Source organism: Scophthalmus maximus, chromosome 12, assembly GCF_022379125.1.
Source record: "Scophthalmus maximus strain ysfricsl-2021 chromosome 12, ASM2237912v1, whole genome shotgun sequence".
In the NCBI taxonomy this organism is placed as follows: Eukaryota; Metazoa; Chordata; class Actinopteri; order Pleuronectiformes; family Scophthalmidae; genus Scophthalmus; species Scophthalmus maximus.
In genome coordinates, this window is record NC_061526.1 from 4305311 (window position 1) to 4331818 (window position 26508).

Sequence of the window (26508 nt, forward strand, 5' to 3'; positions counted from 1 at the left end):
TAAAAAGTATGCACTGGGAGTTTGTCCATTGTCCCTCACGGAGGGAAGAACTCTCAGACTGATATTGCACTGCAGGTGAAAAGGACATGGCCATAAAGCTCTGATCCCAGTCTCATATGTAACGTATTCTCTTGAAATGGTAAGTCTTAGTGTCGGGGCCTTTACCTCCTCCTCCTTTTTTTTTTGGGACTTATTTACTCTTCCTTATTCGCCCTTTTTTTAAAGTCTTGACAAGTGATGGCGAACGCACGAAGAGCACGAAGCAAAACGACCGTCTCGGCCAATGAGGCTCACCCAATGACTGGGGGCTCAACGAAAACCCAAACGTCACGTCTCTGTCCCTCCCCACGTGCATCATCATCATCATCATCATCATCATCATCATCATCCCTCTGCTGTCGTCACACTAATGGATAACTAGGCCATCACACACGATTAGAGCCCAGTTATTGCCTAGCAGTGACGGATGTCTACGCAGCGTGGGCAGCTGCAGTTCCCCGCAATTTGCCCATACTTTTGAAGTATCAAAACATGTTTTTAATAGCGACAGTCACTATACAGCAGGGCGACACATGTAGGAGCAGGGGGCTAAAAGGCGTAGAGTCATGGTTCTCTTCACAGTGAGCCATGACTGTGACGTAACCATGTTTGGGTCGTTGTGTTCAGGCCATATCCCCGGAGCCAGTCTGCACTTTTGAACATTGCACGTGTGCAGACCAAAGCGTGCTGACGGGACAACTCGAACCACTTCCTCTACAAGAAACGAGCCCTTATCAAGATTTTATTTCTTTTTCAAAAGGAAGGTGAACTCTGCGACACCGGAACAAATGTTTGGTTTGTTTTGTTTTTTTTTTTAGAAAAGATGGTTCTCAATCTCACCAACAATAATGAATCCGTTTTGGAAAAAACAACCTGCAGCGAGTCACCTTACAAATATGTACATACAAGTCGATGCATTTAAAAAAAAGAGAAAGAAAGAAGAAGAAGAAACGTCTGTTTGTTCTTTTCCCCAGATACACATCATCATCTTCTTCTTCTTCTTCGTCGTCGAGTGCAGGCGTCCTCCCATCAGGTGCTCAGTTCCAGTTCTTGAAGAACTGCTTGAAGATGATTGTCTCCTTCCCCTGTGGCAGAATCTCCACCTGCAGCGCAATGCACAGGAAAAAGTCCGCGCGCTTACTGTCCACATCTCGGGAAAGGGACATTACATCGTGTGCTGACGGGGGGATGGCACGGACCGGGCGGTGATCGCGTGACCGCTTTTCTTTTCTACAGCGTGGACTGAGGAGAGACACGTGGGGCGGTACAGTACCTGTGTTTTCATCCTGGGGTACTTCATCCGCTCGATGAAGTTATCCGCCATCTGCAAGGCCTCCCTCTTCTCCTCGGCGTTGGCTCCGTTACCTGACATGGGGTCGACGGGGGACATTGAGTGATGCACAGCGTTCAGTTCACGTGCGGGTTCACGGGAAGAAGAAGAAAAAGTCAAACGGCAAACGCCCCGTGCAGCGCGTGATGGTTTTTGCGCCGTTATATTAGATTAAGACAACCCCCCTGTCAAACCGCCAGTCATTATTGTTCACGCTGCTCATTAAAGTTTCACGCAACAGGGCCCGGACGCCGACTATCGGGAGCATCCAACGACTATCACTTTCCTCGGTTTTGCATTTCAGGCAGCAGATGTTCTGCTGGTTTCCATGGGGAGGGGAAGGGGGGCGGGGGGGGCGGGGGGGTGTCAGCCGGCGTTGCCTCACCTTTCCAGACGAAGACCTTGCCGTTGGCGCCGTTGTCCAGGATGAAGCAGTCGTCGCGGGCCAGCAGCTCCTTGGCGAACGGGCTCTTCTCCGACACCTTGGTCATCGTCATGGAGCCGGTCGCGTCGGACACCTGCGGAGGGGGAGGGGAGGGGAGGGGGGGGCAAACGTGGGCAAGGTTCACGTTTTTTCGCTCGGCGACCAAAGGAGAAAAAGGAGGGCGAAAAACGGTGGTTTGCCGCGCAGGTGAAGTCACCTTGTAGAGCGAGGCCGAGTTGGAGGCGTCCGCTTTGCTGTCCTCCTCTGGCGTGCTCTCCGCCAGGGCTGGCATCTGTCCGAGGACCTGCTCAACAACAGAGGGGACATTAAAAGTCGGCAAGAAGATATTCCCAATCTGTTTTGGGTTTTTTTGAATTCATGAAACTTAATTTTTCAAATAGTTCTTGGTGGTAACTTGACCTGGAGGGCTCAGAATTCATATTCACATTATGAACCTCCGCGCTCTCGTCTTACAGTGTCTCCAGAATAAAAAGGACTTGATGAGAGAAGAGATACTTCTTCCAGCTTCTGCAGGAAAAGGCCTGTGTGTACCTTGAGCATCTCCTCGGGCTCCTCGCCCTCGTTGGAGTCCACGATTCGGGCCTTGCCGTGTCTGTCCGTGTCGCGGATCAGCGAGGCGATCTCGCGCACTTTCTGCTTCTCGAAGACGTTGGCCTGGGATCCGATCCACGACACGATCGTCTGGGGAAGCGGGAGGAAGGGCGCGTTATTGTTCTACAGTTTTTGTGCCGATGTGCGCGTGTTTGCGTTTCTAGTGGACACGAACGGCCCAATAACGTCGAGGAGAGGCACAGTGGTGGACGACCTCACCTCTCCGAGGTCAAGGATGAAGCAGTCCCCCTTGTTGAAGCTGTCCCAGGACATCTGCACCTCCTTGGCACGGATGTTGCGTTTCCCTTTGATCTGGTACAGTCTGTGCACCGTCCCCGAGCCCTGGGGCCTCCTGAAGCCCGAGTCCACACCGCCGTCCTGAGGGAGGGAGGGAGGGAGGGAGGGAGAGGGGGAGGGAGAGGGAGGGAGAGAGAGAGGGAGAGAGAGAGAGAGGGGGAGAGGGAGAGAGAGGGGAGGGGAGGGGAGGGAGAGAGAGAGGGGGAGAGGGAGGGAGGGAGGGAGAGGGAGGGAGAGGGAGAGAGAGGGGAGGGGAGGGAGAGAGAGAGAGAGAGGGAGGCGGAGGGAGGGAGACATTTTATTATGTCAGTTGACCTGTTGGATAATGTTTAAGGTTGTTTGTTTGAACAAGTTAAAATTTGGCATCCCTTCAAACATGTAGCACGCTGTGAAATGATAAAAGGCTTTTATCTGACAATAAAAAAAAAAATGCCAGATCAAATAACAGATAAGCCCAGAAGCAATTTTTTTTTAAATCTAGTTAGTCTCTGCCTGGTTTTGAAACTGGAAAATGAGTAAGTAACTATAAATTAGACTTTATGATACATACATACTCAAATTACTGTTGGATTAAAACCTTGTGTCTGTAAATATTTCCTGTTTTATGGAACCTGAGTGCATGCATGTTTTTAGCTGATAATGCTTTTGTAATTTATAGTAAGAAAAAAACAATGATAAAGATATTTCCTGGAAACAGTTTGGCAAACATTTGTTAACAAATTTCTAATAATATATTTTTTATAATTTTTTTTTCTGTGAAATATTAACAATTGATAATGAATTAAAGACGTGCAAAAGATAAGGAAGTTCTTTGGCTGGTAATTGGGATATTCCTGCACAGTGACTGCCTCTCATATTTCAATGACATTCCACTTTTTCTAACATCTCAACATCCAGAATCTGGTCCTGAATCGGGCCAATCCTCGATGGTCCTCACCTTGTAGCTGACTCCTCTGGGGAAGAGCGTCATGAACTCCGGGGACTCGTAGCCCTGGACCTGCCTGTGCTGGATGGGGTCGCCGCCCAGGAAGTTGTCCAGCTGGGTGGCCAGCATGGCGCACGCCACCTGCTCGTCCCGGGACGACTTCTCGCCTGTGGCAAAAGAAGAAAAAAAATAAGAGGAAAGAACCGACACAAAATGTTTCCACTCAGAAAGTCCAGAATGAAGAAAAGAACTTTTTGTAGAAAATCTCTACAGAAATTTAGTTTGAGGGACACTGTTTTTTTTTATTTTTATGTATTCATGACTAAACTGCATAACTAATAACTAAGCTTTTTAGTGAAATGTGACACAGCCAGACACTTTCTTCAATGTCTACAATGCAACAAAGTGATGGAGACTGTGTCACACATCAAGTTAGAACTGTGTAGTCAAACAAAATAGATAAAAAGTCAATATGACTTGTGCAGCTTCATTTTCTACATTCTTGACGGAGGCAGCGGGAGGCAGCCGGGGCAGAGAAGCTGAATGGGAGAAGAAAGAGGCAAAAGAGAGAGAGAGAGAGAGAGAGAAGGGAGAAAGCACTTTTGAAAGTGTGGTCAGAAAGATTGGGGGGGGGGGGGGAACAGAGTGCGACCGACAGAGGGCGAAGGGGTCATGGTGGGGGTCACCACCTGTTAGGGGGGCCCGGAGAGCCTCTCGGAGCTGCGGCGCTCCGCTCCGTGTCACCGGAAGCGACGGCCACGCTCGAGTGCTGCAGTTTTAATGAGCCCTGCTCAGGAGCCGTCCCCTTCGTGTCCCTCGGGCCTCCGCCCCTCTCCACCGAGCCTCCCGCTCCTTCTCTCAACACACAATGGTGCAGCGGGTCAGTGTTGTGCTCTCATGTGTCATCGCCATTAGCGGGAGGGTCATTAACTTCTCGACCGCGGCACTGGTGCAGGGTGTAGTAAGCACTGGACAATGGTCGAAGAGTAAAACAGCAACACGAGAAGCGTCCCCTTTATTCTTTAGCGTGCTCCGCTGGCTTCGCCATTGGCCTCCTCCTGTAACTGTCACATCTATTCTCCCTCCTCGTCAAAACCCGGCACATATACTGCCCACAATGCAACGCGAGGCTATTGGAGCATCAAGCAGGAGTGCGGAGCGTCTTCTGGGGTCTCCTTCCTCACCGCAAGCGGCCCAGATTTAGTTTCCTCTTCCGTTTTCAAACTTGCAGTCTTCGCAGCCAACGGATGCTGACTCAAAGTGGCATCACTCGAGGCGGTTTATCCGACCTAACGCGTATGACCTAACGCGTATGACCTAACACATATGACCTAACACATATGACCTAACACATATGAGAACATTGTGTTCGCGTTAGATTAATCGTTTCAACAACAGTTGTCTGTTGATTGGAGAGAAATATGCTGCGATCCGTCAATTGCTATTTTCTGCGCGTCCACTCGCATCAGCCTGCTGCCATTTTGAGGCGCGCGCTGTAGTCAGGGGCAATTTTCCTGTCACCGTTTTTCAATCCTGGCTCAGAAAGACGACGTCCCCGTTCCAAATCTCACCCGGTAACCTCAGAAGGACTCTCCCAACTGGAGAAACAGACTGTGAACACACTGAGGGGGGGAAAGATTGAGCACGACACCCGTTTTCAACCCTGATGATCTCTTTTCCAGTATTCCTGTTGCATTTATTCGTTCTAACCTCCCTTTACTTGCAAAGGAAATGATATCCAGGCCTCTCACTTCAAACGCACGAAGCTAAATTACGGATTTCGCCCTGAAATTAGATGCTGTCGCGCACGGGAAGTGCTGGAAAGCCTGTTGAGTGCACAATCACATCGCTCAGCTGCACGCCACATAACCCTGCTGTGTTACTGCAGCGTATTGTTGTCAAAGGAAGCCTGTGGGTTTTGTTATTAATCCACGGCCTCTGAACGATCCATTTTGATTCACGCCGGACGTCCGGCCTCTCACCTATCCACATGTGGAGGTCGGCCCCCAGCTGGCCGCGGTTCTCCAGCACCAGATAGGAGTCCCCGTTGTAAAAGGCCCCCACCTCGGAGGCGTCCAGCGGCACCGCCTTCATCTTCTCCACCCTCCACACTCGGAGGCCCGGCCGCCGGACCTCGTCGCCGAACTGGCCCGGCACTGTCTGGAATTGGAGCATGCTGCGAGAGGAGGGGAGGGGGGCGAGAAGAAGACTGGTGAGGACAAAAGGGGCGAGAGAAGGCGGGAGGAGAAGTGAGAGGCAGAGGTTCAGACCAACAAAAGCCCGATGAGCGGAGGAAGTGGCTGACTTGTCACTTGAGTGTCCACTTTTCGAAATGCCCTACTTAAGTCTGGGGGAAATTGCATCAATGGACAGACGAGACAATCGCCGCACACAAAAGAAAAAACCCCGGTGTGGCTACGTGCACGCTGGCTCGTGCCACGGGTCGGGGGTGAGTCACCTCGACGCGCTCCTCTGCCTTTGTCGCAGGGCTTTCTCCACCGTTTCACGCGGCGGGCGGGGGGGAAAAAAAAGAGCGTGTGCCGTGTGGGAGACGCTTAACGCGGTGAAACGTGTCGCCCGAGCCCCAGCGCTGTCTCTCTCTTGCGGCCTGCTCTCGCCTTCCTCTGCACCGCTGCCTCTCTGTTCAACGGCCTCTCACCGCGTCCGTTGCAATTATCGCACCTCGCAACGTTATCGTTTGTCAGATAAGACAGGGACGCGCGTCAGACACTGGCGTGCACAGTCCGGGGAGCGGTGAGTTCATCTTGGGTTACATAGCCCCGAGGCCGATAGTGCGTTTTCCCCCTTCCATATTGGGCTTGACCAACGGAGGGGGAAACTTGAGTCAAGGCCCGCTTACTAGCTGTTCGGAGAGTTTCTCGACCTTGCATCGCGGCCTTCCTCCGCAGATGGGGACGGCTCAGTTCGCTGTGTATTTACTTCAGGCGTAAGTTGATCACCCGTTGGTTTGGTGACCAACAGCAGGGCGTGTGATTAAGAGCACCATCTCCAGCCAGAGGAAAACCATGACAAGTGGTTAAAAGCCCTGGAAAATTGGAGTAAGGGGCTCTTGAGTTCTTTTCATTTTTTTTCCTCTCTTTCGATTAGAAAAATCTCCGCGAGCTTTTGGGGCTATGAAACTCAAATATTGCGGTCTTGAAAAGCAAACATGACCATTATACCGAGTGGCGCCTTTCGTTGCGCAACTCTTGCATACGCAGTCCACCTTTCGGTTTCGCTGCCGGACGGGCACCGTCCAGAGGCCATAATGATAAAGGAGGATGAGGGGATTGCAGAGATTGTAGTCGCCACTCCTACGTCGCAAAAGAACAAAAGAGAAGAGGGAAAGAAGTCGGCCGGAACAGGAGGCGCGACGGTCTCCATTTGGGAATGGACGCCCGGGTTTTGGTTGGCGTGAGGAGGAAGTCAGATAGCGGCACACTGTCGCCGACTCTGATAATATCTGTTGAAATGCCTCCGTAGGCAGCAGGATGTCGGCAGCAGCAGCAGCAGCTTCGTCCCTTTCAACCAACCGAGTGAATCCATCACCCTCCTCTCCAGATGTCGGCCAATACCTCTACACAGCTGTGCATCACTTTGATAAGCTGCGACCAGCACGTTGCTGCGGTTCACGGACCAGAGCAGCAGGTCGAGGAGCCGAGGGAGCGAGGAGACAGAAAAGCAGGGGCCCGAGCCACCACATGCAAGGGGGCCCCCCCTCGGGTTAAGGTTACAGTGCTCGGAGAGCCACTCCGAGAGTAAGTAAGCAGGCAGAGGGGAAAAGGCCCCGGTCCACTTAACTGTATGATCGCCTCTGGTGCCTCTGGCATGCTGTCTGACTCCAGCTCCATTCTGCGTGTCCACTGGAGTGTGTGTGTGTGTGTGTGTGTGTGTGTGTGTGTGTGTGTGTGTTCGCTCGCGCGCGTGTTTGGGGTTGTGAGGGGTCGCGAGGTCTGTGGAGGAGTGAGCGCTTGCGCTCCCGTGGCCTGGTTAGCTTATATGAGGGAGGTAACCGGAGCCGGCGTGTTGAAAGCCAACCTGCAGCCTGTGGATAGGATGCTGGACGTGTGTTTGTGTGTGTTTGTGTGTGAGTGTGTGTGCGCGTCGGGGGGGTGGGTCATGTTCCTGGTTCCTGGTTCCTGGCTAAAGATACACACCAAATGGATAATTACTGGAGAGCAGGCCGCTGGCTCCTCCATCTTTCCACTCTTCCCTCCTCCTCCTCCTCCTCCTCTATCCTGTCCCTTTCCCTGTATGCCTTCTCTCTAAACTTAAAAAAAATCAATTGGTAACACACAAATGAATTAATTTACAAATTAAAAATTGTCTCAACTTGTTACCTCTAAGTTGAACGAACTCAATTCCAATGTGTGTTACCAATTGATGTAATTTTTCTTCGCGTTCATAAATAAAAACCATCTATTCCTTTTCCGTGTGTGTGTGTGGGGGGGGGTGACGAGGAATTAATGGCCCCTGACGTGCGACAGAAGTGACTCTGGGGCCCCCGCTTTTCTTTCCCATCATTCCTCATTCGTGGACAGTAGGAACCTCCCAAGTACGAATCATGAGGCCTTTATCATTCTCAGTGCTGCGAAGTGGAAAGGAATGACTGATATTTTTAAAAACCCCCTGTCCTAGTTGAATCATCAGGACACATGATAGGGAGCTGCGCTGGAAAATATGTGATCATGCAATAAAGAAATAAAAAATAAAAGATACAAGCCTGCTTAAATAAAAAAACCATCAAGATGAGAACGTGACTACGACTCCCAAGGTGCATTTTGGTCAGAAACAACCACCCATCTTAAAAGCTCTCTCTTTTTTTTTTGCTCTTGAGAAAACATCTGGGTCGGTGTTTTCTGATTTGTCGTTGCAGTTTTCTTATTTGTGTCCAGAAACTGTGTCTAGAGTCCTGCTGACGGCAGCACGCGTGGTTAGAATATAGGAACTTGTCACGTCGACCGAGCGGTTTGTGGCACATTGGTGCTATGGAGGAGACGTAGAGGTGGAAAGAGAAAGAGGGAGAGAATATACAATGGGGGGGGGGTTCAGTTGGAGACACAAGGTCACAGACTGGCGACAGGGGTCAAAGAGTCAATCGGTCACCCGCGCGTTGATAGGCAGACAGAAATATGAGAGCTGACAACTGTGCAGGCGGACAGAGCCGCAGGGGCAGAGAGACCTGAGAGCAACACTGCGTGCGCGTGTAGCCGGGTGCACCGCATGTGTATGAGATTTGAAGGCAGACAGACCGAGCACACAGGAAGAGGCCGAGAAAAGCACCAAAGAGTCGTGTGAAGGATAGATGACCCTTCAGCAGTGATTTTCCCAACTTCTACAACTGCTCGTCTGACCTAAGGCACAAGGTCTCCGAGGCTGTTGGCCCCTTCGGTGCCCACGCCCTGACGCAGAGGAAGTTGCGAAACAGCAGCTGCAGGAGCGATCGGCGGGAAGCGAGACGGGGATAGGGCAGGAAAGTAAATTAAAGGTTAGGGGGGTTTTTTTCCCCCCCCTCCCTACCGATAAGAGAAAAGTGCCGCGAAGTTATGAATGTTGGACAAAGCGGCGGGACGGCATGGAGTCCTTCACTGTCCCACAGTGAGACACCTCAGCTGATTCCTCAGGAATGTGACGAGCAAACAGAGAAGGGAGTGAACGAGAGGGAACTGGGGGGGGGGGGGAGTTTCAGAGAAAGAATAATAAGTAAAGGAATAAAACGAGGGCTGACTTTGAGAAAGTACGGCAGAAAGTACGAACAACAACGACGACTGCAAAAATAGATTTTCATCTCAAGACTTACCTTAGAGAATGAGGTTTGCAGTGGGACACGACACGTCTGGGCAGAGGGAGGGGAGAGAACTGTAGTCATGCGAGGAGAAACACGTCCCTAAACACACAAATTATTTCTCTCTCACACTCGCACACACACACACTTCCTCCCTCTGTCTGCAGCAGTTTTAGCCCGGCCCCCCCTGACTCTACCACAAAAGGAGCAATAAGTGCTGAAACTTGAATTCCTCCTCCAAATCGTTGCCCGGGAGATTAAAAACAAAACAATTTTTTTTACAGCCTGATTTTTCTATCTATTTCTGAAAAAAAAAATAGAAAAATAAAATGTTTGTCAGACACATACGAGATCATCAGCTGGGTCTCCTCCATCCTCATTTCAGAAATGGGTTTGTCTTTTTTCTTCCAGCGTGCGTCCCTGGAGAATCATGGGGAGGGATGTACCGCATCTGACTTGGAGTCCTGAGTAAATTGGATTATGTCCGGAAAGTTTTAAATGTCAAATTCCAATGTTCTTGGAATTTGTCTGACAGACTATGGCTCCATCATTGAGCATGTGGATTGGGGATCTCTCTGGAATGACCAACTGAAATCGCTGAGGGCAAACATGAATATTATGAATGAATGTACATGTGGGCCTGTAAAGAAATTGTGAACAAGATATGGAAATATTTTTTTGTACATCCTATATAAGTTGAATGTATGCGTATGTGTTATGTACATATTTCCTGGCCTTCAAATGTTGTATTGTTACTGTATGTTTCCTGAGGGGATGTTATTGCATAAGAAAATACTCAAAAATTACAATTTAGAATAAACTCCCCTCAGCTTTCTACTGTAGTACCGCTAAGATGCATGATATCACCCTGGATTTATTTCTAACACATTATGTACAATCATGTTAATCAACACTCTTTCTGTCCTCTCACCAACCGCCCTCTCTTCAATGACTCACATCACGATTGGCAAACCATCGCCATAGCAACCAGGCCAAATACAGTTATTAGTCACAATATACATGGTTTCCCCTGGAAACACGCCTTTACCTGTAGGTGGGAGGTGGGAGCACAGTATACAGCCGCAAATTAACATTAAATAATTTGAGAATCTTTTGTTTGTTTACTCTTTTTCTCATCTGTGACATTTCTACTCATATTTCTCGCCCTAATGCTGTGTGATCCTCAAACTTTTTTTCCTCTTGTACGCCTTCGATTCTTCTACTTTTTAATTTGCCACGTAACTGTGTTTTGAAAGGTGCTACATAAACAATAATTTGAATTTGCTCCCATATTTTGAGAGTCACTCACTTGAAATTTGCCGCGCAAAGCTGATAAAGTTGCAACTGTTTCGTGAAGGTTTTTCTGTTCAACTTTGTTGTGAACATGCTAATTCATTTTTTTTTACCTGTACATTTTAAATATAAGTACAAAATGAATCTTGTTTCTAGAAGATCCGGTGCCAGTGTCCTGAACTACAGGTGAACTTCACACAGCAAGTTGAGAGCGCCCCCAAGTGGACGGATTCTGCATTTGCACAATGCACACAACTCTGTCTACATATTTATAATATTTAAATGTGTGTGTATTATATTTCTTTTGTTTAGTTAATAAATATTTCAAATTGTTATCCTAAACCGTGACAACGAAGGACTGGCAAAGTAGGAATTTTCATTTTCTGTTTTTTAACTGTGCATTTTCGAAAATAATAAAGCACAATGACTTTTGACTTGAGTAAAATTTCTAAGCTACTTGTACCATCTTCACCAGATGCATTGTAATTCTAACCCAATATACATTCTTCTGAAATGTGGCGTACTTTTAAATGTTGGGTGCTTTATGTGGATCTAACTGATAAAAGCTAAATACAGTGAAGATCTGAAAGCAAAACTTTTACTTGTAGTATATCAGTTATTATTAGTGTGGTGTTGATGAAGAGAGTACTTTGTTCAACGCTACTTCAACACTTTTTTGCTAAAACTGATCTAATCACACTAATCTAGTACTCTGTGTCTTTTGTACGAGTATGTGCATTTGTGTAAATATAGTTTTCCATTATCAGGCCTACAATTAAAAACATACTTAAATGTAAAAGAAGTATTTTCAAAAATAAAGCTACTAGTTATGAGAAGAATATTATTTACTATATGTAGACTATTATATTTCAGTATTACTCAATTGTTTTATAAGTAGCATTTAAATGTTAAATGCTGTTTGACAGTTTGAGCTATGATATTGCATTGCATTTTTTGCATGTCAAACAATAATCAAAATCATATTTTTCCATGACGTGTAGTAAAGTGGGAGTATAAAGTAGCTTCAAATCTTGACTCAGGTTCTAGTATCTCCAAATATCCATCAGTGCTCTAATCAGGCCATGATTTTAATTATGAATTTGCATTTACATTTTACATTGACGACCAAATAGGAGACTATTAATATCCCAATAACAACTTAATGCATGTTTATTTCCCCCAAACTCTGTGCACATCATCTCGCAGCCGTAGTTGGGTGGTAAAACATCAGGCAGAGACGTGTAGTAAAACTTTTATTATTTTTTTCCAAGTCAAAAAACAAACAGAACAAAGATACAGAGAATGAGATAATGAATCAATTTCTATACAGTGGCAATTTTAAGTTAAACCTTCCTCTGCCCAGACGTGGAGTCTTTCCCTCTGCTTGAAACCCTGTCTCGCCTCCGGGGGACACACTTACTGCGCGCGCACACATACACTTTCAATCATTCATTCAGCCCGGGAGTCCCGACGTCCTGAACTGACCTACAGTTGAGACCGCAGGATTGGATGCGAGCATAGTGGACAAAATGTGACCGTGAAGTGGCTTAATGGGAAAGCAACACGCTCCGCCACAACATGAACTAAGTGCAGTTACCCAAACCTGCGTTTATCTCAAAAGGCCAGAAGACGCAGTCCAGTCTGTTTCACGAGATTAGACTAATCGCTCAAACACTTTCAGATCCCGCCCCCGAAAAAAATTCCTGGATTTTATTTCCTCAGGACTCCCAGTCTGATCCAATACATCCCCAGCCGCCCCATGATTCTCCTCATCACAGGTACATACACTGGAGGAAAAGGAAAAAAAGAAACACTGATTTCAGAAATGAAGACGACTTGTGGATGAAGAGGGAGGAGACCCAGCTTACCCACACACAAAAAGAAAAGAAAAAAAATTCTGAACTCGCATTGAATGATCAAATGGAACGAGGAGGGAAAGGGGAACTAAATGTTTCCATTGTCACCAAGCGTACAGACGCTTCCTTAGCGCGGTCGAGTCATGTGAGAGAGCATCCATATTCAAAAAGAAAGTTCACACTAATGTAGTGGGTAAGGTTATGTTGTTTTTTTTTAATAGAGAGGCCAAAAGTGCTGTTTCTTTGGACGATCTCTGCTTAAAAGAATATTAAACTGTTAAATTATGTTGTGAAGGAAAAAAAAGAAGACCAACGGGTCAAATGTTGTCCCCCGCGAAAACGCCAAAAGGAGCACAGAACTTTCTTTGCCCTTCTTCGTTTAAAGCGACGCCACAACCTGGCGACGGCATGCAAACTTTCGTACGACCGTAAGTGAAAGGAGTTGTTGCCATGACGGCAAAAAGATCTGAACTGGACCGTTGTGGATAATGGGGCGGGGGTCGCCTGCCCCTTCATCCACAGCATCTGAACATGAGACTCCTTGCAAACATTTTCACAAAGTCACCGAAAGCAAACAAGAGAAAAGTCCCCCCCCACCCCCAGAAAAAAAAAAAAAAAAAAAAGAATTCTTAATTTTCCATCTATTCATATTCACAGATAATAGTTCAATTTCTTTCTTAAATAAACTGAATAGTCCAAATGAACCTGTGTACACGTCAACTAGTAGAAAGGGGACGAAGATTAGCGAGAAGGAAGGGAAGGGATCCGAAAAAAAATGTTTCAACCTAAAGCTTGATTAAAATGTATTAACATGTGCTACTCATGCAAACAATGACGAAAAGCAGCGACGCCAAACTAGTATCCCTCGTCCACGTGCGTCCCTTCTCCTTCGAGAATCAAAATTAAAGACAGAATAATAATTCTGACCCATTGTTTTTTTTCTTTTTTCATATAAATCTTTAAATTCCCAATGTCGAGGGAAGAATAGTATCTGGAAAAGTTTTTTTATGTTTTTTTTTTTTGCTTTTGATGCACAAGTCTCCAAAATGGGAGAGGACAAGATGATGCTGGTGGGTGCTTTCATGACATCTTTCAGGTTTTTTTGTCTTTGGGGGTGTGAAGGAGGAAGAGGGGAGGACGATGGGTACACACACCTAATGTAGTCAATGGTGTTCAGAGTGAAATTTCCTTTCCTTTGCGAGCCAGTTTCTCTCCCCCGACATGTATACATCTATGCTGATCATCCAACTCTCTTCGTTAGAAAAGTCGAGCCAGCAAATTGAATACATCAAACACCTAAAGTTCCATTGTATTTCATTCACAAAATGGCCCCCCAAAACTGGCAGCAACTGTTCTTTTACAAAAGCGGCGAGGTCTAAACAAGATACACCTCGGTGAAATGTGCAGTAAACAACCTCCTTGATTTCCATTAGAGCTTATGCTTTAGTGATGGATACAATCCACTTAGCTTTTTGAAAAGGCTTTTGGCAAAATGTACGCTTTCCAGGAACAACTATGCACCCAACGTTAAGAGAACGAACGAGAGACTGGATGTTATACACTATAAAGTTAAAAAGGGATGTTTCCCCCTCCCCCCCTCATGTGGTCACCACATCTTCCTCTCCTTTTCGTCCCCTCTTGGGGATTTCGCAGTTTTGCTTCGACCACGTGTGAAAATTAAAAAACTATTTCAAAAGGCAGCCTTTTTTCCTTCAGGCAAAGCAGTTCAAGTCTTTCACGTAATAGTTTTAACTGGGTTTTTTTTGGGGGGGGGGGGGGTAAAAGGTGGGACAACTCCCTCAGACTGTCAAGTCAGAGGTCCCCAAAGTGGAGATTTCCCCAAAGACAAATGATCACAATCGGGACCCCTGTGGCTAAAAACACCGCCACCCCCAGCTATTTAAAGGTGCCGTCCTTCAGGTGTCCACCGCGAGGTGACGGGGTTTCTTCAGGCGCCTCTCCTTCTCCGCCGCGGCTCCTCAGTTGTTCTCCTCGTCGCTGTCGTCGGGGCTGATGGCCGGGCTGTAGGTGGGTGAGGTGGGGCTGTATCCAGGGGAGGTGGGGCTGTACGTGGAGCCTTTCGGACTAGTTGGCGAGTACGTAGGAGATGTGGGTGAATACTTGGGTGAGGTCGGGGAGTAGGTCGGGGAGGTGGGGGAGTATTTGGGGCTGGTGGGGGTGTAGGTGGGGGAGGTGGGGGAGTAGGTGGGAGAGGTGGGGCTGTATTTGGGTGTTGTTGGGGAGTAGGTGGGAGAAGTGGGGGAATACTTCGGTGACGTTGGGGAGTACTTTGGAGATGTGGGGGAGTACTTGGGCGAGGTGGGAGTGTACTCCGGGGAGCTTGGGCTGTATGAGGGGGAAGTCGGGGTGTATTTGGGGGAGGTTGGGGAGTAGGAGGGCGAGCTGGGGCTGTATGAGGGCGAGCTGGGCGTGTAGGTGGGTGACTGGGGGGTGTAGCGTGGACTGGACGGGGAGTAAGAGGGAGATGTCGGGGAGTACGACGGAGAGGTGGGAGAGTAGTTGGGGCTGGTCGGGGTGTAGTTGGGGGAGGTTGGAGAGTAAGAGGGAGACGTTGGGGAGTAGGAGGGGGAGGTGGGGGAGTAACTGGGAGAGGTGGGAGTGTAGTTTGGTGATGTGGGGCTGTAGCTCGGACTGGTCGGCGAGTAGGAAGGAGAGGTGGGGGAATATGACGGGGAGGTGGGAGAGTAAGACGGAGACGTGGGAGAATATGAAGGCGAGGTGGGTGAGTAGGAGGGCGAGGTGGGAGAGTAACTGGGCGACGTCGGGCTGTAGCTCGGCGAGGTCGGAGAGTAGGACGGGGAGGTGGGGGAGTAGGAAGGGGAGGTGGGGGAGTAGGAAGGGGAGGTGGGGGAGTAGGACGGGGAGGTGGGGGAATAAGAAGGAGATGTGGGCGAATAGGAAGGAGACGTTGGGGAGTAGCTGGGCGAAGTGGGAGAGTAGGAAGGAGACGTCGGGCTGTAGTTGGGGCTTGTGGGGGAATAAGAGGGAGAGGTAGGGGAGTAGGACGGCGATGTTGGGGAGTAGCCGGGGCTCTGAGGGGTGTAGCCTCCAGGGGAGCGAGGCTCGTAGGCCGGGGAGGTGGGTGAGTAGTTGGGTGACATGGCTCCACCTAACGATGAAGAGAGACAGATTAAGAACAAAGAAAACAGATGGCATATGCAAAACACTCTACAATCTCTTTACATATTGTAACAACTACCGTATATTTGACAAATGTTATTGACATAAGTTACGCAGGCAATCCTTGTGGAAAATAAGTCATGATACTTTTGCACAAACTAATGTATGGGACATTTCTGCAGTGTCTAACCTGGAGACGGGATGTACGGGCTGGCAGGTCCCGGAGATCCTGGAGACCCAGGAGTCGGGGACCAGGCTGGGGAGTAGCCCGGCGAGAAGCCGCTTGCGTCTGATGCTGCACTGGGAGAGAAACCTGCTGCTCCGGGGGTCATGCCGCTTCCTGGAGATTAAAAAACAACAACAACAACAAAAAAACAGTTAGTGAATGAAAACGAAAGAAATGGAAATGAGCGAAAGAAACCTGGGCGTGTGCTCACCGATGCTTGGAGACCATGCGCCGTAGGCCGGCGTGGCTCCAGTGTTCCACGGTGTCATGGCGGGTGACATGCCACTCATGGGGCTCGGCACGGTGCCAAAGAACATTCCGGTGGCTGCAAACGGGACAGAAACGGAACATTAGTATAACTCTCACACTATATCTACTATATAAAGAACGCAAAAATGCATACAACCAAACAAATATATCGCCCCACTTACGTCCAGCCACGCTGATGCCAGGTATGTTTGTAGGGATCTCCATGCCGTATTTACACTTCTCCGCATCCAACAGTAAATCAAAGCAGCCTGTACCGGCCGGGGCGAGCTGGCCGAGCATGATGTTCTCCGACACGCCCTTCATGGGGTCACTTTCACCGTGGGACGATGCCTCCATCAACACATCCACCTTGAGGAGGGGAAGGCAAAAGATAATAATCCAGTAAGTAAAAGCCATTATTTAATCCACAACTTATTTCTCCTCAAATGATTTAGTTGTTGATTATCTTCGTACCGTCTCCTCGAAGGAACACTTCATGAGTGGGCCCGTGTCTTGACGGTTGATGCCGTGACGTGTGATGGCCATCAGGTGACCACGGCATGTCATGGTGTCACAGAGCAGCGCCAAGTGGCGGTAGTTGACGTAGGAACCGTCGAAGGAGATGACGTGGTACAACTCCCTCTCCAGAGCCTTTCGCACAGCCTCAATTCCCAGGACCTGCGTAAGAGAGAGCACCGGAGGAAACAAAATGAATATCAAGGGCGGGGAAAAAAGTGTAATGTGTAATTCTACTGTTTGTGTTTTTGTGTTTTAGTACCGTGAAGATCTCCACAATGTCGTTGGAGGTGGTTCTGACGGGATCCACGTCCTTCTCGCTGAGCACTCTCATGAGACTCACTCCGTCTGTCTCAAGGATCCACTCCTGCAGGGCCTTGAACTCGCCGTCCTCTGTGATGATGATCTTCTTCTTATTGTCCGTCTGCGGCAAGTGCATGTACACCTGGAGGAGGGAGACAGGCGGGCGTGAGTTTCTGCTACTGATGACGTGTGTAGAATAAAACGATCCTGCGCGGGAAACTGCTTAACGAATTTGCCACTCTGTTACCTTGCTGATCTGCTCGATGCCCTGTAGCGTCATGTCCGTCAGCATGTTGGACTCGATGCATCTCAAGAACACGTCGTCGTCCATTTTGTCCACCACCTCCTCGTCCTAGACGGGTGGGAAACACGTTATTCGTGATTCGTCACACTACGATAACTGTATTTCTGTTGAAAATATTATCATAACTCACGCCTTGGAACTTGTTCTCATCGCTGTTCATGATTCTGATTCGCAGAACGAGCTTCTCGGCGTTGTCATCATTGAAGATACAGTTCAGATCGTCTCCAAAACCTTAAGCGAGAGAGAGGGAGAAAGGTGCTGACATTAGGGAAATGCGCTTCACTTTTTCTCAAAGTATAAAACAAAGAGCATCAGTAAGTAAACCCACCGGTGTTAATCTTCTCTGCAATCTGCTCCATAGTCAGCTTGCGATCGGTCATGTGCTTGCGGTCGAGCTCGATGCGCAACAGCCACGGTGAAATGCGCGTCACATCAAAGTCGGGCATCTCGTAGTAGACATTCACCCACTCCTGGTCCTCGGCCACCACCGTGTTCTGGGGGTTGGGGTCGTAGTAGATGGCAGTGTTGGCTGTTACCTGAGGGGAAATAAAGGCAGATTTTTAGTGACTGCTTTTAAATACGGATGAAATCCTTCCCTTTTTTTAATGACGCAATGTAATATTTCTGAGACACAGTTCAATCATTCTCTTTTCTCTCACTTTTCTCAGTGTGGTGTGCTCCAGTCGACAGAGGATGTCTTTGGCCCTCTCGGCGTCACGTGCTGCCTGGCCCAGCAGGAAAACAGTCAGCGAGGGCGTCTTGGGCCTCTTGGAGATGTTGATCAACTCCTTGAGACGAGGCACACCGAGCGTTACGTTCTTGGCCGACACACCGGCGTAGTGGAAAGTGTTCAGGGTCATCTGAGTGGCCGGCTCTCCCAGCGACTGAGCAGCCAGAGCGCCGACCATTTCACCAGGGTGGGCCTGATAGACGAGAGGTTAAAACACACATTTTTTTAACGTTCAACTGTTTCCCAGAGAGTTCACAGCTCTTAAACCACATGGCTCAACATGCTGAACTCACAATGGACTGGTTGAACTTGGTCTCGATCTCTCCCAGCAGCCAGTCGAAGGCCTCGGTGGAGAGACGGAACTCCTCCGTCATGCGCCTGGAGCAGAGCGTGGAGCGCAGGTGGATGTTGAAGAGCAGAGTGGCGTTCTGCTGGGCCTGTCTGCTTAGCGGGTCTTCGCCGTTCACAATCACCAGCTTCTTGCTCAACTCCTGAACGCCTGGTGAGCCGAAAAACAAACCCAGAGATTGTGGATTAATGCTACAAATTTTCCATTTCAGAGCTGAAACTCATGAAAAGGTGGAGACAGTGTTATATTTTATTTTCCTTATGGGGCTCAAAGTGATTATTTCCACAGACTGTTCTTCTTACTCTTGAGCTGTTCTCTACTTGTTGTGTAACAGGTGTGGATTCCCTGAGGCTTTTACATGGCTTTAAGGAGCAGTTGAGGTTGAGCCATTTCTTCTTAGCTCTAAGTCTTTCATCCACGTGGTTCACAAAATCCAACTTTGCTGAACACATTAACAGCCAATTTAAGTGTAGGGAGAAGAAGGGGTAGATGACATTTGCTTACCCTCGACCACCCTTAGGGGATTCAGGTCTGTTGGGGTCCGAGCGTTAATGCGGAAGATCTTCTGAGCGTTCCAGATCATTCTGGCCAGGTTGCATGGCAGCACCACCTGCGGGCGAGGAGAAACTCTGTTAGCATGGCAAGAGCAACAGATCCTTTTCGGAGCGGAGGTGTGCGTGGATGTGTTCCACTCACCTTACTGTCCCCAGTGGGGAAAATGGCTCGGAGGATATCCCTGTCCTCCTTCATCTTGTCGTACTCCCTCTCCAGGGAACTCTGCACGTGGGCATTGGTCAGAACGTCCTTGACCACGTCCTCTTGCAGCATCCGCCTCAGTGCGCGCTCGTTGGTGCAGTCGAATCTGAACCTAGACGAGTATTAGACAAGAGGGGACAAAAGTTAAACCACGGGTCTTAACAGAATACGCACATTAGTGAAGGTCAACAGAGCTTGCTCGGTACTAGAACCAGTTTCAAAACACAATGGTTACTAGCAAGCAGATCAAACTTAACATCTTGGAGATCAATACCAGTTCAACAAATCCCAGACATCAAAAACCAACCAACCGTTGTTATCCAATACAAAACACTTCAAATTTCTGATTGGAGATATACAAGTATAGGGGTTGTGTGACTCACTTCTTCTCAAAGGCCTTGTGTGAGGGTTTGAGCGTTGCCAGATTTTGGAACTCCACATTCTCTCCTGCCAGGCCGTCCTCGCCGTAGCGCAGCTGGACCACCTGGTTGATGGAGTTACGCACCGTGCCGTCGTACTTCACCATCACAGACTCCATAGACTTGATCAGACGACGCTGGATGTAACCTGTTGAGGTTAGAGCAGGTATTTCCCACATTTAGAAGTAGAAAGAGGCTTTAGATGGCTGTTTGGTGAGTCCAGTCCCGTTTCCTTCCCATTTCCCACTCAGATGCTGACAACTCACCTGTCTCAGCAGTCTTCACAGCTGTGTCGATCAGACCCTCTCGACCTCCCATGGCGTGGAAGAAGAACTCGGTTGGAGTCAAGCCAGCCAGGTAGGAGTTCTCCACAAAGCCTCTGCTCTCAGGACCGTAGTCATCTTTAATGAAGTGAGGCAGCGTGCGGTGCTTGAAGCCAAAGGGGATTCTTTTACCCTCCACGTTCTGTTGCCCCACCACAGCAATAACCTACACAAAGGGAGAGAAGATCCGAGGTCAGTGGACTGTCTATATATGTGAACTCTAAAGTAAAGTAAATATAGTAAGATTGACCGTTTTACCTGTGAGATGTTAATCTTTGAACCCTTGGACCCGGCCACCACCATGGACTTGAAGTTGTTGTATTCTGACAGAGACTTCTGTGCAGAGGATCCCGTTTTGTCACGAGCGTCGTTGAGGATACGATTCACCTGGTTCTCAAAGGTCTGCCTCAGCGTGTTACCGGGAGTCGGCTCCAGCTCGTTGTTGTGGGCTTTCTCGATGACCTGGGAGGCGGAAGGCAAAGGGAAAAAAATTAATTTCCTGTACTAAAGTCACCCTGAAAATCTGGTGACGCTGCATTGAAACCCTTACTTCTATCACATCCTGTTTGGCTTTCTTGATGGTGTTCTGGATGTCAAGGTAAGTTTTGGCATCAGCAATGGAGTCACCAATACCAATGGAATGACCTGAAGGAGATATGAAGAATAGACTTGTGAATAAGACAAAACAACAGGGGTTTTGTTGAAAAAACATAAATTTGCCTAATCTTTATCATTCAATACCACTATAATACTAGATAATAAAGATAAATGAACGTTACTGTTTACTGTTCTTACCCTCGATGAGCAGCCAGTTGTTGACCACAGTCTGAATGTTGGAGTAGAAGAGTCTGGTGACGTCGTGGCCCATCTCCAGGTAGGAGATGTGGACCAGGGAACCGGCTGAGGTCCCGAGAGACTTCTTGCACAGGATGCCCATGATCAACTCCCCATTCTCCACTATGACCTGTGTGAACGAGATGAAAGTTAAGTGAGTTTCATTGTAACTCATTTCTTTTCAGTCAGCGACTCTTCAATGAAATCAGCGCTTTGCACCTTGGTGTCGCCGGGTGAGATGTGTTTGTAAGGACCGCTGTCTTCGTCATCCGGGTGGGTGCTGTGTGTGCGGATGACGTTGATGTGTCCGGGAATGATGAGGCTGAAGATCTGCTTGCCCGTCCACAGAGGACGTGGCTTGATGATGGCCGGCTGAGGCATTTTCCCGTCCCAGGTGGAGAGGAACATGAGGAGGTTCATGACTTCCCCCTGAAATGGCAAAAAGCACATTGAGTGGAAAGATGGTGACCTGATAGAGAACCTAAAACACACACTACACCATTCACGGGGTTGCCAACAGTCCCCCTCACCCGTTCTAAGAAGACGTCTCTCTTGGTGAATTTGCGCACAGCGGTGAGGGTGTCCTGCACGATACCCATGACGGGCCGGTTGGACTGGGGTGTAACAATCATACGCGGCACCATGGCCAGCTCCTGAATCTCCGCCCTCGTCTCAAGGGACTGAGGCAGGTGGAGGTTCATCTCATCCCCGTCAAAGTCAGCATTGTATGGGGTGGTGACACTAGAGGGAGACGAGAGGACAGGATATAAGAGCCACTAAACCTAGTTTCAAGTAATAATAAATACATGGCGTCAAATACAAAAATCCTGAAGATAGTGCTCACGTATTTAACAAATTACTCCTCCAAAAAAATCTGTGACAGAGGAAGCACATTTATAAAAGCAAGAGAGGTCAAATCTTCATTTGGTACCTGAGGTTGAGTCGAAACGTGGACCAGGGCAGAATCCGCACCCTGTGCCCCATCATGGACATTTTATGTAGTGTAGGCTGTCGGTTGAAGATAATGATGTCCCCATCACACATGTGTCTCTCCACCTAAACATAGGGGAAAAAAAGTTTTAGTCTGATTAACACAAAATATTCTTGTTAATACACGTTGCTGTTGAATGACATTCAATCATAATCATAATCTTGCCTTGTAACCAATCTGCAGATGGAGGTCACTTGGCTTGGGATGGAAGCGCAGGTCAATTCTGTCTCCATTGTCACGGACGATGTATTTGGCTCCTGGGTACTGGCTGTTGCCTCTTCGTACCAACTCTTGCAGTCTGAGAAAATTCCCGAGAATAAATTAGCTGCCATCAAACATCAATTAAGTAAAATACAGGTTTTCACACACCAACTACTCTGGCGCACCTGTCGATGTTAAAGGGTGTGACAATTTCCGGGAAGGTCATATTGGCCGCGATGGATCGCGGTACGCCCACTTGGTCGATTTGCAGATTGGGGTCTGGGGTGATGACAGTTCGGGCGGAGAAGTCCACACGCTTGCCCATGAGGTTACCTCGGACGCGACCCTCCTTCCCCTTTAAACGTTGTTTTATGGATTTGAGAGGGCGGCCAGATTTTTGCATTGCCTAAGAAAAGAAGAAAAAAAATATTGTGCAAAATTTTAGTACAGAAAATTACAACTGCCATTGTAACTGGGCGCACATCATAACTGGGTTGATATCCAACTGTATATTTAAAAAGGCAATGAAGTGCCAACATACCCGTGGCAGGCCTGGCAATTCATTGTCCACCATTGTGGCTACATGAAACTGAAGCAGCTTCACATCCTCAGCGATGACGTGAGCTGCGGCTCCGCTCTGCTCGTTTCGTCTCAGTTGGTTGTTGATCTTAACAATATCAGCCAGCTTGTGGGTCAAGTCGTCCTTTGAAACAGAAGTCAGTAGTTATACTACAGTGTAGATCTCATTTTAACAAAAACATTTAGCTAAACACATCAAAAAGTCAGCCTGGGGTTATATCGTCTCACCTGGTTGCGAGCGGATCCCTGCATGACTACAGCAGGCCTCACAGCCAGTGGAGGCACAGGCAACACAGTCACAATCATCCATTCGGGCCGGGCGAACTTGGGTTCCATGCCCAAGATGACGTCCTCTTCATCTGAGATGCGCTTGAAGATCTCGTGTATGCGCTCGGGACTCAGGAGGATTTTCTTCTCCTGCGAGTCCTCGTTGACGTGCTTCCACTCGGCATACAGCTCCAGGCCAGAGCGTCGGATACGTGGCTGGTAGCGCCCACAGCCGCCGTGACCCTGCGCAGGTCACAAGACGAAGAGTCGAGGTAAGAATTTGAGAGAGAATAACGCTTGAGCTTGGCAAGAAAATGTTAAGAGCAGAAGTGCACATTAACTGTGACAAAAAAAAATTCCACCCAAATACCTTCTCCTTGGTAATGTCCTCCTCCGTCTCCTGCTGCTCCATTCCGAATTTGTTGTCCATTTCCTCACCTCCTTCACATATATTTTTTCCTTTGCACAGCTCGTACACATGTGTCATGCGCTTTCTGGGCTGCCCTTTAGATTTTATCAGGATGTCTTTGATTTTTGGATTATTCTGTGGGTAACAAAAAAATGCAATAACTATTACATGAAAAAGACAAAGTATACATTTATATTTAAAGAAAACTATCTTGTGTACTGTAATGTAATGTGCTGAATATATTTACCGAATCCACTAATAGCTTGGAGCAAAAGAAGCAGACACATCGGAGAACCTTCATTATCTTGGCTATGAAGCTGACGTGGAAAACTGGCTTTGCCAGTTCTATGTGCCCAAAGTGGCCTGGACATTCTGTCATGTTGCCTGAGGAAACAAAAGCCATGTAAAAAAACATTAAGTCAGGACGCCTGTACTACGAAGCGAGTTCAACGTTCCCAGGATGTGTTTTCGTTATATGGTTTGACTTAACGTTGACCATATTGGATAACCTGTACCACGAAGCTGAACACAAACTGTCTCAGTCAACCCTGGGTTTTCCTCCGGTTACGAGTGCGTTCATGTGAAATAGGCGGAGTCGGCAATTACAAGCGACACTCTTAGAACCATGAATAGAGTTTTTAATATGATAGAAAAAGAAACGCCGATACGTGCAGGACGTATATGATCAAACAAGTAAAACAGAAAAGAACCACTTAAAGTAAGCCAAAAAATATAATGTAAATAATCACAGGAATTTATCAAGTTTACTATTGAGTGAATATTTCTGCCCTTTTGGCTGACGATGATCAAACTATGATGAAGAGAAGCTGAAGTGATATCAGACCGATTAATATTCCTCCTGATCATAACTGAACAGTGTGTAGATCATTGTTCTAATAAAACATAGTATTTAGTTTTTGTTACTTTTTTATCGCCAGTCTCCTCGTGTTGTTCTGAGCTGCAGTGAAAGAAAAAAACCCTAAAAGGAGTCGGGAATCAAATAATCTATATTGAAATCAAATGAAGCCCTAATATTAAGGAGTCTATGTATTTATTTAGTGTAATAAGCTCTCCCCCTGATAATTAGAAGTTTGTGGACACACGAAAAGTCTGGAACAGCAACATGATTCCCCTCCTTCATAAATATCTGCTGCACTTTATTATTTGTCACATTACTCTAAACTCTTTTGTCCCTGATGGGATCCTGTAGAACGATGATCAGTGATCTGATTAGTCAGCAGTTGCACTGGTGACTGGCTTTCATCTCTCATCTCGAACTTAACCTGCTCAGGAGGAGGTTAGCTGTTCAGCAAGTAGCCGTGGTGATTTACCCAGGTAAGAAGAGAACCAGCTTCGCAGGACGGAAAACCCAGAGTTAAACCTGAAGTTACCTCGATGACCGCAAATCCTGCTTCGTAGTACAGGCAGATGGGGACAAGCAGTCAACGGATCAAGAACAGATTTTAGCATTATATGCTAACATTCCACTATACCTGCACATGTCTGACATCTTCCAGTTCTCTCGATGACGCCTTGTCTTGGGTCCATGAGGCCACCCAGTTTAGGACGTCCTCCTTCTGTTGTTTCGGGGTATTTAATCCCCCCTTCTGTAACGGACATCCGTTTCTGGGGAGAAAAACAGTATACACGTATTTATATTAATACATATACACATATAGATACACACACAAGTTGATGCTACATTAACCAGCAAGTGGTTTTTACAGTCAGTGCTAGAAAAAATATTCCATTTCCATACTTCATAGCATTCGGGGGAAAAAATTCTACAACAATTTATCAGTAACGATGAAAGCTAAATTTTCATAAACCGGCTGTTGTAACTAGAGTTTGAAAAACAACTTCTGTAAAAAAAAAAATGCAATCAAGTGATAATAGAATTCTTTTGTTTAATGATCGCCACATGTGAATACAAATTCCGGTAAACGATAGCTTTTACAATGATTTGAAAAATTGATACCGTTACAAAATAAAAACAAACAAGTACTACCACACATTAACTGCAAAATCGCCGACTTCCGTGTTTATAAAAATAGACATCTGACTTTTAAATTACCTTTTATTCATTTAATCTGATAGAAAACGCACCGATGCTTACACGGCGGCCAGTGAGAAAAACCGAACACGTTGCTCACAACAAATAGCAATAAAGTCCCCGACATTTGTACCTGCTGGTGGGCCTAAATGTTACACTGCGCGAATAAAAAGGGGGTTTAATTCATGTGATCGCACGGATCCTTTTTGATAATGTTGTGCTTTAAAGTTTGTTCGGACTCCCTGTAGCATGCTAGTTAGCTCAAGCTCCACCAGCCTCACACAGCTAGGCTAGGCTAGGCTAACAGCAAGCATTTTTTTCAAAACAGAACCATGTCTTTTCCGCAAATGTTCAACTAAAACGATAGTCAAGAAAACACAAGAGTACTCTGCGTGTGGCTGTTCGTGTGTGTGTGTGATCTGTCAGATAATTAGTAAAAGAAATCCCCCACTCCCCAAAAAGAAAACCTACAAGCTCATCTGGGCTGATGATGCCGAACTGAACTCTCTTGACCGTGCGCAATGGGCATGCGCTGTCGCCGGAGGGCGGTCCATGCATCCTGTCTATTCAAAGAGACGCGTCCTTCCTCGGCACGCCGCTTTGTGAGCAGGAACAGCCGTTAAATTGTCACCACGGCTCTGGTCAGGCCGCCAACGGTGACCGGAAAGTCTCCGAAGGCGATATCCCAAAGACCTCTGCTGTCAGTCGCTCTTATGGCCGAATTATTTACGTTTAAATCCTAAATACGCCGGCCACCGACTGTTCCCTTCCCTTTTTAGGTCTACACTCTGGGGCGCTCTAAGCGCTTCTGAACGTGAACAGAGCCCACGCTTGTTTTTATAGACTGAGCGCTTACTACGGGGTTGCACACTCAAAAAGACAGGGACTGGCTCTTTGGAAGGTGGGACATTGATCTCTGTAGTACAACGCTCATTGGCCATTCAAGGCAGTCACATGAATAATTGATTTTTACACACGCACAGCCAATGAGAGAGCACGTTTATTCTGTAGACGAATCAACGCTTAAGGCGGTCGTTGTTTTAATCGGAACTCATCCCTATTGGCTTTATTAAAACGGAGTAGGCGGTGCTGAGTCTGCTTTGCATCCAATATATGAATATTCAATGCAAGTGCTCTTCTATTCGTCAACTGTGTTTGTAATATTAAGTAGTAGGCAAGAGAGCACCAATGGCTGTGGATAAATGAACCTTCTTAGAATAATTTTCACAAAACCCACCCCTTTTCCGATATTTGCCGAATGTGTCCGATGTGAATTTCTCCCCTCAGAGCAAAAATA

General features: G+C 47.4%; 2 protein-coding genes across 4 annotated transcripts; both read right to left on the reverse strand.

The window, feature by feature from the left end:
- Positions 1 to 768: 768 nt before the first annotated feature.
- Positions 769 to 9584, reverse strand: capgb (capping protein (actin filament), gelsolin-like b). 3 transcript variants are annotated; one of them, XM_035616421.2, is made up of 10 exons: positions 9428 to 9575; positions 9148 to 9293; positions 5610 to 5803; positions 3640 to 3794; positions 2625 to 2783; positions 2346 to 2495; positions 2011 to 2097; positions 1755 to 1887; positions 1313 to 1404; positions 769 to 1142 (listed from the first exon to the last, which is right to left on the reverse strand). In XM_035616421.2, exons 3-10 carry the CDS (start codon positions 5800 to 5802, stop codon positions 1077 to 1079), a joined length of 1035 nt encoding a protein of 344 aa, XP_035472314.1. In that variant the 5' UTR covers position 5803; positions 9148 to 9293; positions 9428 to 9575; the 3' UTR covers positions 769 to 1076. The 3 variants fall into 3 exon arrangements, with proteins under 3 accessions (XP_035472314.1, XP_035472308.2, XP_035472299.2); XM_035616415.2 differs by lacking the exon at positions 9148 to 9293 and having other exon boundaries at positions 9428 to 9584; XM_035616406.2 differs by lacking the exon at positions 9148 to 9293 and having other exon boundaries at positions 5610 to 5836; positions 9428 to 9564.
- A 2361-nt stretch (positions 9585 to 11945) lies between these two features.
- On the reverse strand, positions 11946 to 26013 carry polr2a (RNA polymerase II subunit A). Its single transcript, XM_035647258.2, has 29 exons — positions 25683 to 26013; positions 24652 to 24784; positions 23406 to 23542; positions 23120 to 23293; positions 22711 to 22992; positions 22445 to 22606; positions 22089 to 22309; positions 21868 to 22000; positions 21643 to 21767; positions 21242 to 21452; positions 20931 to 21140; positions 20673 to 20841; positions 20428 to 20522; positions 20136 to 20339; positions 19821 to 20043; positions 19519 to 19702; positions 19076 to 19247; positions 18884 to 18989; positions 18324 to 18529; positions 17960 to 18223; positions 17629 to 17836; positions 17431 to 17531; positions 17244 to 17348; positions 16956 to 17138; positions 16652 to 16855; positions 16360 to 16546; positions 16140 to 16253; positions 15893 to 16042; positions 11946 to 15691 (listed from the first exon to the last, which is right to left on the reverse strand). Exons 1-29 carry the CDS (start codon positions 25767 to 25769, stop codon positions 14541 to 14543), a joined length of 5901 nt encoding a protein of 1966 aa, XP_035503151.1. The 5' UTR covers positions 25770 to 26013; the 3' UTR covers positions 11946 to 14540.
- Positions 26014 to 26508: the final 495 nt, after the last annotated feature.